The 13,482-nt window shown below is 37.8% G+C and overlaps 1 protein-coding gene across 1 annotated transcript in view; it reads left to right on the forward strand.

Moving 5' to 3' along the window:
- The window catches only part of RSPO3 (R-spondin 3), a 50,754-nt gene extending 37,491 nt beyond the window's left edge, over positions 1-13,263 (forward strand). The window contains exon 5 of the mRNA XM_015816236.1: positions 13,079-13,263. Coding sequence (XP_015671722.1) covers positions 13,079-13,263 — 185 coding nt within the window. The remainder of the gene's footprint in view (positions 1-13,078) is intronic.
- Positions 13,264-13,482: the final 219 nt, after the last annotated feature.

The raw sequence follows: 13,482 nt of genomic DNA on the forward strand, positions 1-13,482 counted from the left end.
AAAATTGTATCAGCTTTCAATTATTCTGAGAACAAACAAATGGAGAAAGAAATCAGTTAAATATCTGCTATATGATTATAACAACAGCATGTTAACGATGCCAAAAATATTCTGGGTTTAGAATTACATTGACCAGGTTGTATGGATTTTAATCAAACGAGTCAAAATAAAGCACCCAAAACATACATATTACCTACTAGTAGAAAATGTACATTTATACATCACATTTCTTCCAATAATCTACCTGATCTACTAGATATTATCTTCACCTGGCATCTTTTCCACGAAGATAGTGCACCCAGCTACAGAGACAGATGCAAGCAAATCAGCTTCCTTCATATATTCCCATAATGTATTAGAATACGCTGCCACATAGTGCTGAGCAAGGGAACGTGATTAAATGGATGGAAATGTCTTTGGTTAGCATTTTAGTATTTGAGTACTGGAAATACTGTAAGTGGAAGAGAAAGGAAAGGCAGGGAGCATAAGAAAAACAAATAATATATAAACACCTCTATTAAGCTCAGCCAAAGTATGAAGAACACATGGAGGAATATTTTTAAATTCAATTTAATACAGCTTAATTATTTTTCCATGAAATACTTCCATGCATAGCAACACAGTTAGGACATTGTTAACCACCAAGCTCCGGAACGTTTATTTATTACTCTATTATTAGCCAGGATTTTATGGGACTCTTTCAAAGTGGCATTGAGTCATTGGCATCTCTCTTCCTACAGCTTATTCCAAGTATCACCTTCAGTGCAGTTTTTATAAAGGAAGACTGGCAAAGTACAGTCAGTTCCATTTATTAGGAAGTGGCTTAGAAAGTGTCCAAGTCAGTGAAGGCATAGGAAAAACTATTTACATCAGATCCAAAAGTTTGCTATATCATCTAGTCTAGACTCCTACCTTATATAAACCACATTTATCAAATTGTCGTGACATTACTAACAGTTAACTCAAGCACAGTTAAGCAACTAGGATGCAATAAATTATAATTTGGTCTTTCCTTTGTATGATCTCTAAGGCTGAATTAATAGAGAACAAATCTTCATCTTATACTATACAGTGGTAGCGTTGTTATAGATTCCTTTAAAAAAAAGATTTCATAGCTCACATTTATTTACAGCATTAATTTACAACCTTCATTCCTGTTGATTGGGCACAAAATATTAAAGGCAAATAAACGTATTCTAGAATAATGTTGCAGGATCCAATCTGGGTCAGTCACCGGGACTTCCAAGCTTTCAGACTTGTGCTGGAGCCCATCCTCAGAGAACTTTTCTCTGGCAGAGTGTGTGCTTTGGGCTGTGTGTGGTACTTATATGGTGCCTTGGAGGTGGGAAATATTTCCAATGTAATCTACCAGATCCCCTGCATGGATTGCCTCTATGACTATGTAGGACAGATGGGAAGGAAGCTAACTACCAGATTGCAAGAACACAACGAACGGACAGATGAGGAGGCCCAAACTCATTAGTAGCCTCCTGTTGCAGTAAACAAGGACATATATTCAATTTTGCAGTTAAGATTGTTGGACGAGCAGGCACAAAAATAGCCAGAGAAGTGATTGAAGCCTGAGAAATGGGTCCCTTGTAAATCAGCAGGAGTCCTGATTTATCCCCAGCTTATCAAGTACTTAGGAGGTGAGGGCTTGGCAGCACAAAGAACAGCCAATGACTTCATAGCCAGCCATCAACACCACAATCTACATCTAAACAGTGACAAAGCACAGGAACCATATAAATACCACACATAGAATAGTCCAAAGCTATTCTGCCAGAGAGAAATTTCCTGAGGATGAGCTCCAGTACGAGTCCGAAAGTTCCAAAGTCGAAACCTCTGGTCCCAGTGACCAACCCAGATAGGCTCCTGCAAGAAAATATTAAAATTAAACATAAAACCATGGGGCAATAGTGCAAAAACCATGCAGCAAATGCTGAGTTTGGCATTAAAACTGGAAAATAACAAAGAATTAAAGTATTTATATGTAACCCAATTGTACAAAACACCAAATTTAAATCAGAAGAAAAAGCAGCCAGTCTTATCTATATTTGAATTCCAACTTTGCAACTTACAGGGAGGGATTCTGCTTCTAGTGGTGCATGAAAATACATTTCAAGATAGATAGATAGATAGATAGATAGATAGATAGATAGATAGATAGATAGATAGATAGATAGATAGATAGATAGATAGATAGATAGATAGATAGATAGATAGATTTATTTTATGAACAGTGTTTTAACAGGTATTAACTGACATGTGTTTCAAACATGTCTGAAATTGAAAAAAATATGTTTCTCCATAACACATGCTGTTTGGACTATTTGTGTGTATCCCTATAGCAACTAACAATTGCACATTCAGTTGCATCCAATAAAACATTTATTCAAGGCAAATTGAGACTGGAGACTGATTGAGAAATAGTTACAGCATAGCAGCTGTTTAGGTAATATATTATCACAATACTAGTAACCAAACTGCACTTATAGATAATATATTATCACAATACTAGTAACCAAACTGCACTTATAGATAATATATTATCACTGCACTAGTAACCAAACTGCACTATAAATGTAGAAGAATCATATCATATATTAGTGTTTTGAGTACAGGATTTATTGTATCTGGTCCTATTCCCATAAGATACTTAACCCACTCAGTAATTAAACCAATCAAATTGCTTCACTGGTGATTCTGGCAGCGCACAGTAACTAAACCAAAAAGTAGTTTTTTGAGAATATTGAGATCCCATCTCCTTTCTTCAGATGGCACCAGAAATCTGGACACTGCCACCAAAGAAGCATTGGTCAACTCTTGAAAATTAGCTCTATCAAAGGGAATAATCACACTACTTACACTGGAATTAGCTATCTAATTACATGTGTTACTATAGGTATGTTTGGGGCTAAATTCAGTCTCCTGGAAATTTAGCTGATGGTGTTTCTTGTTTCTTTTTTGGTGTTCTCATACCACACATAAAGTTGCTGCTCTTCACTGACCCAATTACGAGTGTGTGGGAACAGGGCCACTGGTTCCAGAAGAATTTAAGAATTTAACTCATTAATTAATAAAATGAGTAGTTGATTAGAAATGTGCATAAATTAATAAAGAAATACTAGCAAGTGATTCAAATGCTAGAACATCAAAATATAGATAATGGCTCACTTACTATTTATTATAATTTCATCATATAATTAGGGTTACAAGATCTGGGCTGCAAAAATCTAGATAGATGCTAGATAGAAACAAAAATTTACAGTTTTTTGTACCTGTTTGCTGCCATCTAGACATTGTCTGGATCTTTGCAGCCAGACTGCATAGTCCAAATGTTGGGCACACCATTTACAAATTTTCATAAAAATTGTGATTGATTTATGTTGCATTGATTTTTTACCTGTTTTAAAAATTCAGTTTCTCAACACATTTTTTGCACAAATTCTGTGAGATAATTAGGCTGAAAGGTCACAAGATGAGATGAGTTGAGATGAGATGAAGAATTGAAGCTGTGCCTTCTCATTGAAGACAATCTGAATCTAGAATAACTATGTTACACTGCTCCATTCCTTCATGAATGGAGCAGTGTAACATAGTTATTCTAGATTCAGATTGTCTTCAATGAATAACTTGGCTGTCCTTTAAATTAAATTAAATTAAAATTAAATTAGCTCTCCATTACAAATAGGCAGTTCTAATCTGTTCCATCAAACTTTTAATGGTATATGATCCTGCAGCTTTGATTTTTGGACTTTATTGAAGTGAACGGTTCTGGTTCTGGTTCTTGTTATATTAAATATATGGTACTTTTATTGTATATTAGCAGTGCTGAATAGACAGAGGAAGTATTCTTATTAATTAAATGAAGAAATCAGCATGATTTGGGGGGGGAATAATTTTTTAAATATAAATTAGATTAGATCACCCTTGATCTTAAAAAAGCCTATATATTTTGTTTCAAGATCAGCACTCTAATAGAAAATGCAAAAGAAAGCGATCACACACAAAAATTCTAAAAAGGGTTGGTATATCCAGAGCACACTGCATTCATTAGTGAGGTATCACAGAGACACAAGTACTGTAGGCTATGTGAAGAAATACTTGTGTGTTTTGAACCTCTGGACATAATAGGCTCTGAAGACAGAATAATTTGGAATCCAATACATTATGAAATGTGTAATGTGGCTGTTCATGGTTTCCTGCCTGCTTAATAGCACTTACAGTTTTAGGAAGAAAGAAAAGGAGGATATAGGACAGCAGAATTTTATTTGGTATATATTGTAAAACAAAGTTGAATAGTCAAATCCAAGCAGAATGTGTTACTATAGTTTAGATTCCTATGAAATAGCTACTGTGGCTTTTCTTTGCATGATTTCTACCCATCATTTTCTCATAATGGTTATGCTGATCTTATTTCTAGCTATTTTGCTTCAGGCTAACTTTTTAGGCTAGAACAGGACATGTCATCCTAAAATTTAAACTTTCTACCATCACTTCAGTGCACAGGGTATCACTAGAATTACATTTGACATATAATACAGTATATTATATTAACACTGTAACTAGAATAAGTAATATTCAACTAATCATAGAAAAAGCTGTAGACCAGGGCTTTTCAACCTTTTCACCCATTGTACCACTTTTAGGATATGGCAATATCCGAGTACCACCAGTCGCCTAGCAAGGTGTCAAAAACTTGATGACGAAAACAAAAAAAGGAAAAAAGTGATGAAATACTAGTAGTCCTTGACTTACAACAGTTCGCTTAGTGACTGTTTGAAGTTACAATGACACCGAAAAAAGTGCCAAGCAAGACACCTGCCTGCCCACCCGGTGGCGTTCTTCCTCCTGTCCGAGGTTTTCATTGTTGTGAGCATTTCTGTTGAGGATTGGCAGTGGGGTGGGGGTGGGGTGGGGGGGTGTTTGGTTTTTATTCCCCCCGTCTGCGGGGTGGTTGCAACAGGTTTTGGTCACTTCACATGACCCTGGGACACTGTGACCATCATAAATATGAATCAATTGCCAAGCATCTGAATGTAAATCACAAGACCCTGGAGATGCTGCAACATTCCAGCTGATCGGCGCTTCTTCTGGGCTTAGCAGAAGCATCAGGATCAGCACCGAGCTCCAGCTGGAGCCTGGCACTGATCCTGGCACTTCCACTAAGCCCTGACAGTCCTGAAGAAGTGTCAATCCTGGCGCTTCTGCTGAGCCCTGACAGCCCTGCAGCTCCAGCCGTCTCTTGCTCAGGCTTGTGTGGTGCTGCCACTGGTTCAGCTCATTCCCCTCCCCCACTACCACTTTTCTAGGATGGTCGCGTACCACCTGCCAGGTGCCAATGTACCACAGGTGGTACCCGTACCACTGGTTGAAAAGCCTTGCTGTAGACCAGTGGTTCTCAACCTGTGGGTCGGGACCCCATTTGGGGTCGATCGACCATTCCATGGGGGTCGCCAAGCAAGGCTGTCCGCCATTTTTTTTGTCCGCCATTTTTTTTGTCTGCCATTTTCCCCCCCCCTTTTCCGGCGGGTGCCTTACCTCCCTTGGGCTGGGCCAGCTGGTGGTTGGCCTGCTCCGTCTTTGCCGCTTGCCAGCTACGCCTCGCCGGCGCAGGGGACGGAACCACGCATGCACGGCGCTCCCAGGCAGGGAAAGTCCTCGACCTACGACCGGTTGGGTAGTCCTCGACTTATGACCAGTTTAGTCCTCGACTTACGACCGGTTTAGTCCTCAACGTACAACCGGTTTAGTCCTCGACTTATGACCGGTTGGGGTCGCGGCATTAAAAAGGTTGAGAACCACTGCTGTAGACTATACAGTATCCCATATAGTCTTAACAGTAAGTGGTGCCATTCCATTTCCTCAGTGCTTGCAACTGAGCACATAAATACCTATGCTGCCAGATTCATTAGCTGGCTTTTCATCCATTGTAACCAATGTGGCTTTTCCCTTTTAATGGTAGCATTTGTCTTCAGAAAATCTCCTTTAGCATTTTGTGGCACAGCAGCAGCAGTAGCAGCAGCAATTTTTTTTTTGAAATGCCTGTTCAAAGCTGTTCACAGTATAAAACCTACAGGCCTCCACAGCACAACTGGGGGAAGACCCTGAAAAGAGAACAGGGACATTGTAAACATAGCTGTCAAAATGTTCCTCTTCGCATTATAAAAGTTCTGGAGTTCACCCCAGCCCCATAAGACTGTCATGTGCCAAATTGTGCTCTACATGGCTCGTTATAGTAATATACTTTTTTTTTTGCTTTCTTTTTTGTTTTGTTTATAATCGAAATGTGGCTGCTTCTTTAAAAGTGGGTTTTTTTTTACAATGTAATGGTGTTATTTGTTTTTCGTTATTGTGCCTTGCTGAGGTTATTTTGCTGGTGCTCATGCCTGAAAAAGGAGAGGACTCAGCATTGCATATTTGTATGTGTCAATGTATATGGCTTGGTACAAATGCAGACATTATTACACATTAAATATCAATATAGTACATTTTACCATGACGCAAAGAACTGTGACTGGATGTCCCTGTATCTGCTTTATCTGACCTGCCAGTGTTAATTTCCAATGCTTTTTCATCTCTGAGCCCTGTTATCTGTGAAGAGTGAGCCAGTTGAACCCAGGGAAATGGACGGGACTGTGAGCTTGGCCACCTATGTTCTGTGTTCCTGCTTGGACAAGGCCTTTCAGGAGTGGCATGTAGTTGAGTTCAACCATTGTGGAAGGCATTGGTATCACCTGCCTAGAAGGAAGCAGTAGTGCATTCAATTCTCAAGAGGCCATCCTTGGACCCAATAGTGTTAGATACCTTTTGTCAGGTCTCCAACCTTGCCTTTTTAGGAAAAGTTGTTGAGAGGGTGGCTGTTTGCATGATCACTTGTGCCTTGGCTATTTCCTAGTTGGATTACTGCAATGCAGTCTACATTGGGCTGCCCATGAAGACCAACTGAAAGTTCCAATTAGTACAGAATCATCAGCACTCAAAGTAAAGGGTGCTTCTAGGTTCACCCACATTATACCCCTGTTGCACAAGCTGCACTGACTCCTATTGTTTTTCTGGGTGGAGTTTAAAGTGCTGATTATTATCTTTCTTTAAAGCCCTATATGTCAGACCTTTTGGGCATCAGGGACTGGTTACATGGAGAGAGATTTTTCCGTGGACCAGAGGGGGCATGGTTTTGTGTGCTGCCTGCATCCCGCAGATGGGGCTTTGCTTGTTTGTGCGACCCGGTTGCTGGCATGCCACAGCCCGGTACCTGTCTATGGACCGGGGGTTGGGGACCCCTGCTATATGGCATGGGACCAGATTATTTGCACGACTGCCTCTCCTAAGGACATCTGCCTGGCTACCAGATCAGATAGAATCAGCATGCTCCTAGTCCCTTCCCTTAAATGTTGCCATGTTATGGAACCTACAAAGTTTCTGTGGCAGCCGATGCCTTATGTAATATCTCTCCCTTCCCCCCCAAAAAAGTTGGCTGTCTCCCACACTTTTAATCTTCTGAAAAACACTCAAGACCTGGCTTTTTCCTCAAGTGTTAGGAAAGGGGGAACTAAGTTTACTTATAGTGACATTTTGGGGGTTTTATTGTCTTTTGATTTTAATATTTTTATTGTAGATAGATGTGGCTTTGTCTTTAACCATAATTCATTTAACAAGGTACATTTTGTTTTCTAGTTCTTTGTGTCAATGCTGGATATCAGCAAATAGTCTTTGGATAAAGAGGAAATAGTTTCTCTATCTTTTTTCCCAATATAAAGTTTGACTTACTTTCCCAACTCAGATGGAGGCAAATGCTTTGAAAGTGCTATGGCCATAGTAGCTTGCAGATTTCTAATGTAATAGTTTGATACACAATGCACACATTACAATTATGGAAAGAAAAGTGTTATTGGCATAAGAGAAAACCTATATTACATTACAAATTGTTTGAAATATGTGCATTTTATTGGGGAAGGATAAAGCTACTTTGATTTTTTTTAAAGTGAATTTTATTTTTTTTAAAATAAACAATTTAGAAGTGTCTGAATTAAAAATCATTTAAACATGAAACCAAATAATTTCATCTGGCTGCTCTCTTACTATAATACTGTACTTGAAATAATTTAGATATCTGTGGGATAGGAGCATCTGTACCTTATCATGTATAACTTTTCCTGATTATTTCTTGAAATGCAGACTAAACACGAGATTCTGACATAAGGCAGCATCACATTTATATTCCTGGTTTACTCAAACGAATCCACCAGCTGAACTAATGTCTCATAAAGAACAACTATGACCTCAAGGGAATCCTGCAGGAGGGGCTAAACTGTTGAAGGTCAAAAAGAAGTTACAGCTATTTATACCAAAATTCCTGATCCTAAGTCGTACTATATACATATATCATCCCTATCTTATATTGTATACAAGTCATATATACGTGGAGACTGTTTAAGCAGCAAATCCCACTATCATATTTTAGAACTTTTCAAGTAATTCCATCATGTTTAATGTAAGTTTCAGAATACTGCCCATATGAATACAGGTAGTCCTTGAGTTACAACCACAATTAAGCACAAAATTTATGTTACTAAGTGAAACATTTAAGTAAATTTTATCCTATTTTACAACCTTTCTCGCCAGAGTTGTTAAGTGAATCATTGCAGTTGTTAAGTTAGTAACACTGTTTGTTAAATGAATCTGGCTTTCCTATTGACTTTACTTGTCAGAAGATCACAAAAACTGATCACTTGATCCCAGGACATTGCAATTGTCATACATATGAACCAGTTGCCAAGTGTCTGAATTTTGATCATATGACCATGGGGATGGTGCAATGGTCGTAAGTGTGAAAAATTATCATAAGTCACTTTTTTCAGTGCCGTTGTAATTTTGAACAGTCACTAAATGCACTGTTGTAAATCGAAGACTACCTGTACTATTATTCCTCCCAGAAACAACAGTCTGATTACAGTTCATGTAATCAAATGGGTGTCTACATGTGCAAAAACAGTCTTACTTGCAGGAACATGGTGTTAAAGGTTAGGTTGATGAGAATTGCATACCTACTAACAAGCATTTTGGAGATGACTGGACACAAAGCTGGGAAAACTGGTTTCCAAACTCCACTTCAGCATGAAAGTTACTGGCTGACATTGACTCAATCCTATGCACCCTCTCACCTTGATCTCCCTTGTATCATACTGTGATCACCCTTATATAATACAGTGTAATTAATACTCAGAACTGCAAAATCCCTCCCCCCCAAAAAACCCCAGTCATTTGGAAAGTATAGATTCTACTTCCTGCACTTGCTCGTCAGTAAACGCACAAATCTCTGCACACTTAAAATACTATAAGAAGCCAGAGCTATCTGTTGACAAATGAAAATAAAAACTCTGGACAGGTACCTTGCAATAGAGAGGAGTGGAGTCCTTAAAATTTTGTTTCGGCCAGGATCTGTTAAGTTCAGCGTCAGTATATTTGAAAGTTGACCTGTGTTCAGAAAAATGGTCATGCTTCTTGGAAATGAGAAAAATGCTAGAAATATGCATAACACTACATTAATGGAATGTAAGAGGCTTGAAGTGACCTGGGGGGCAATCAAGAATTGTATCAGTACTTTTTTTTTGAAAAGCTGATCCTTCTGGTCCATGTCTTCTTGAATTGTTACCTGTTTCCTTTCTTGTTTGTGACACAGTAGATGGCCTGGTAGGATGGACAACTTAAGTCCTACCAGGTATGCAACCTAAGTAAGCTGTTTCACACAGACCTGAACTACTACCATCTTCAGACTAAATTACAAATCATTTTTTTCAGGATATAGGCAAGGAAAGCTGAGCAGAAGCAAAATAAAAATAAAAATAAAATCAGAGAGCTTCAAATAACATATTATGCCTCTTAATCCTGTGATTAAAAAGTCAGAAAATATAGTTTGACAAGTAAGATTAGCTTATTTTTAAGCATTATGCTTTTCTTCCAACACATTGATTTGCTAAGAAGAGATAAAGAGCTGTTATTAAAAAAAAACCTTATCTGTGAAGGCTCATAATATTGGATCAATATTAAATCATAGTGTCCAGTGCATATTTCTGTCCATCTTCTCATTCTTGTATCCAAGAATCATAAAATATGATAGCACTACACCTGTTTATTCTCACTCATTCTTCTTTCTATAGCATAACCTATAGGACAACATTACAATGTGTGTCTTATGATGTCTGTCCCTTTATGATTGTATGATAAATCAGATGGACTCAGAGAGTACAAACACTGTCAAAATGAAACTGAACATAGAATTCATACACTCAGAATCAGAACAGACTATGTCGCAAAACAATGAGATTTACATTGTTCATTAAAAAGATTATATCTTTATTTGAAGGATTTCAAAAGATGGATTTAAAAAGCACAAGGGTGCCCCTTAGTGGAATTTTAGCTCACATAAATAAGTGCAATGCATTGCAATCTATTCAGAAGTACAGCAGTTGTTCATTTTATTTTATTTTGAGCACCTGAAGAAATCTACAACATATTTTCTCCAACTACATTAATCACATCATAAATTATCCTTCTATTTTTTAAGTCAGTTTAATTTATTCATTTTTTCTTGTCCACAGTCCTTTGGAATAGTTAGGGAACTAAAAAGAGAATATGTTCAACTTTAGTATCAGATTATAATTATATTAGCTGTATTTACCATTTTTATTAAGAGCAAGTATAGAGTGGTCAATAAACCTAATGGTTTAAGTTCTGGCCTTAGATTTGTCAAGTTTTAACCTTATTTCATTTATTTTAATTAGATAATTTCCTTAATAGGTTGTAAGAATATATCTTGGCCTAAGCAAAGCATTTGTAAAGGAAGGCAGAGATGTCTTCGGAAGGGAGGTTTTCAAGATTCTGTTATTATACCCTATAACAACAAAGTAGCATTCCAGAAATCCTTATGGTTGAGAAAAGGTTCTCAAACTTTTCTTCACCATGGACCCCCTTTAAATACCTTTTGTGGCCACAGATAATGGCCACAGACCCCCCAAAACCTAACTCAAGATTTAAATCATAACATTTCATCAAGCCTTTGCAGACCCCGTGATGACATTGTGCCTCCCGTGGGTCTGCAGGCCACAGGTTGAGAAACACTGCCTTTTGGTACTTGTTTCTTCACTGACCTACTTGAAGGACTGCCATCAACTTAGAAAGCCACCAGTCCAAGGTGATCTCTAACATTCCTTTCCAGGATTTGACAATATATTCCATGACATTCTGATTAGCAACCAAGAGTAACCTAAGCTGGATGGCATTAACAAGTATGTGGATATACAGTTTTCCCAAAGTTGTACTAAAAGACATCATCAACAATTCCTAATCAAACTGGAGCCACTGTTTGTGGCTGAGGTCCAACAAGCTTCAGCCATAGATTGTCTGTGTTTTAATATTTTTTTAATCATTTCGATAAAGGAATGGAAGGGATGTTTTTTTTTTGCAAATGATGCAAAATTAGATGGGATTTTGAGAAAGAGAAAGAGGTTTCAGAGATATTTGATAGGTTAGACAGGTTAAAAAATAATAGAATGAAATAGACAAAGAAACTTATGCACTTGGAAGACAAAAATTACATGCTCATATTATGGACAGAGATATTACTTATAAAAATGATTTTAGAATAGTTGATTGCAAACTGAATATTATTCAGCAGTGTCATATGGAAGCAAGAAAGGCAAATATACAGTAATTCTATTATATAAAAGTGTAATTTCCAAATAATTGGAATTAACAGTTACAGTATTCTGCATTGGTCAGACTCCATTTAAGTGCTGGGTCCATTTCTAGCCATTAGATTTTAATAAGTTTCAGCTAATAGTTTTTCTGAAATGCAGATGAGAATGATTTACAGCTAACAACTAATACGATGAAGACTAAAAGAATCTTGAGAAGACTGAAGGGAATAGAATCCTTCAAATATCTAAAACTTAAGATTTATTCTGATTTATTCCAAAAAGCATTTGAAAGTTTCTTGACATAGGCAACAGTCAAAATCTGTTCTGATTTATTCCAGACAGAACAAGAAATAGTAGTTTAATATTAAAGGGCAGATTCTGGTTGAAAGATTCTGGTTGAAACTTTCATTGTCAGAGCAGTTTGATAATGGAATCCATTACCCAAAGCAATAATGGATTCCTTCTGCCTGAATGTGTGGGTTCTAGAGTAATCTGGATTCCTGCACTGAGCAAGTGGGGTAGATATGATGACCCTTCTAACCGGCAAGATATAAATTCAAGTCCCTATACCAGTGATGGCGAACCTTTTAGAGACCCAGTGCCCAAACTGCAACCCAAAACCCACTTATTTATCACCAGGTACCGGGTGGGCGTGGCTGTGGTGGTCATGGCAGACTGGGTGGGTGGGGCCAGGGCGGCGGGAGCCAGTCCCTCGCCATCTCCGGGGTATGGCACATGTGCCCACAGAGAGGGCTCTGAGTGCCGCCACTGCCCTATTCAGTCATGGAATTCTCCAAGTCTTTGGTTCAATGATTCTTTCTCAGGGCTGTGTGGACAAAATCAGGGAAGATTCCTTGCCATTATGTAGATCAGTATTCCTGAGAAGCAAGATGTGACATAAATGCAATAAATAAAAATATTTTATTTAATTTTAAATTCTGGCTTGCTCCCCATAGGAAAGACACAAATCTTAGCATAATTGTAAGGTATCGCTAATTATTAAAATATATAGAACAAAGCTAAGGCTGCAGTTTTACTCACTGGATTATAATATATGGTATAATGAACAATCTTGACGTGTAAGTATAGCAATCTAAAGGCTTTTTATATAAAAATAATATACGTGCATAATGCCTCTTAAAGCACTGTTTACGACAGAGGTTATAATTTGTATTTTGAATTAGTTTGTCAAAATGTTGAGAATGGACTGAATTTTCTATATTTCCAGTTCTTCTTAACCTTGTTCTTGGAAGAGACCAATGTCAGAGGTTTTTCTTTATTTAAGAGTTCAGAGTTCGAGAATGCCAGGATAAGAGAAACTGATCATCTCTAAATAAATGATATACCGTGTAACGTATTGTAGTTTTTTATTGCAGGGAGAAGAAAGGACAGACAAAAAAAACCAAAGAGAGAAGAAAGCAAAGAAACCAGTCAGGAAAACAGAGACCAGGAATCCAGACGTCAGAACAGAGATCCAGAGAACAAAAACAAAATGCAACTGAAGAAAATAAGAGGCCAGGATAAACAGCAGAAACTAGTTGCCATCAGCACTACACACTAACCGCCTTACACCACTGTTTAAGACTATTGCTGCTGCTATCACTACCAGACCCCACCCCCACCCCCAGGGTCAGTGTTCCCCAATTATCACCAATAGACATTACAAGTTATACTTAAACAACATTCCAATACTTACTATATTCTTCATGCTGTCAGAGTTTAATTGGAAGACTGACATGAAACAAGATTTTTGTTTAGTTTTTTTTCTTCTTTAAATGGG

Source organism: Protobothrops mucrosquamatus, unplaced genomic scaffold (genome assembly GCF_001527695.2).
Source record: "Protobothrops mucrosquamatus isolate PMUCROS unplaced genomic scaffold, P.Mucros_1.0 scaffold416, whole genome shotgun sequence".
In the NCBI taxonomy this organism is placed as follows: domain Eukaryota; kingdom Metazoa; phylum Chordata; class Lepidosauria; order Squamata; family Viperidae; genus Protobothrops; species Protobothrops mucrosquamatus.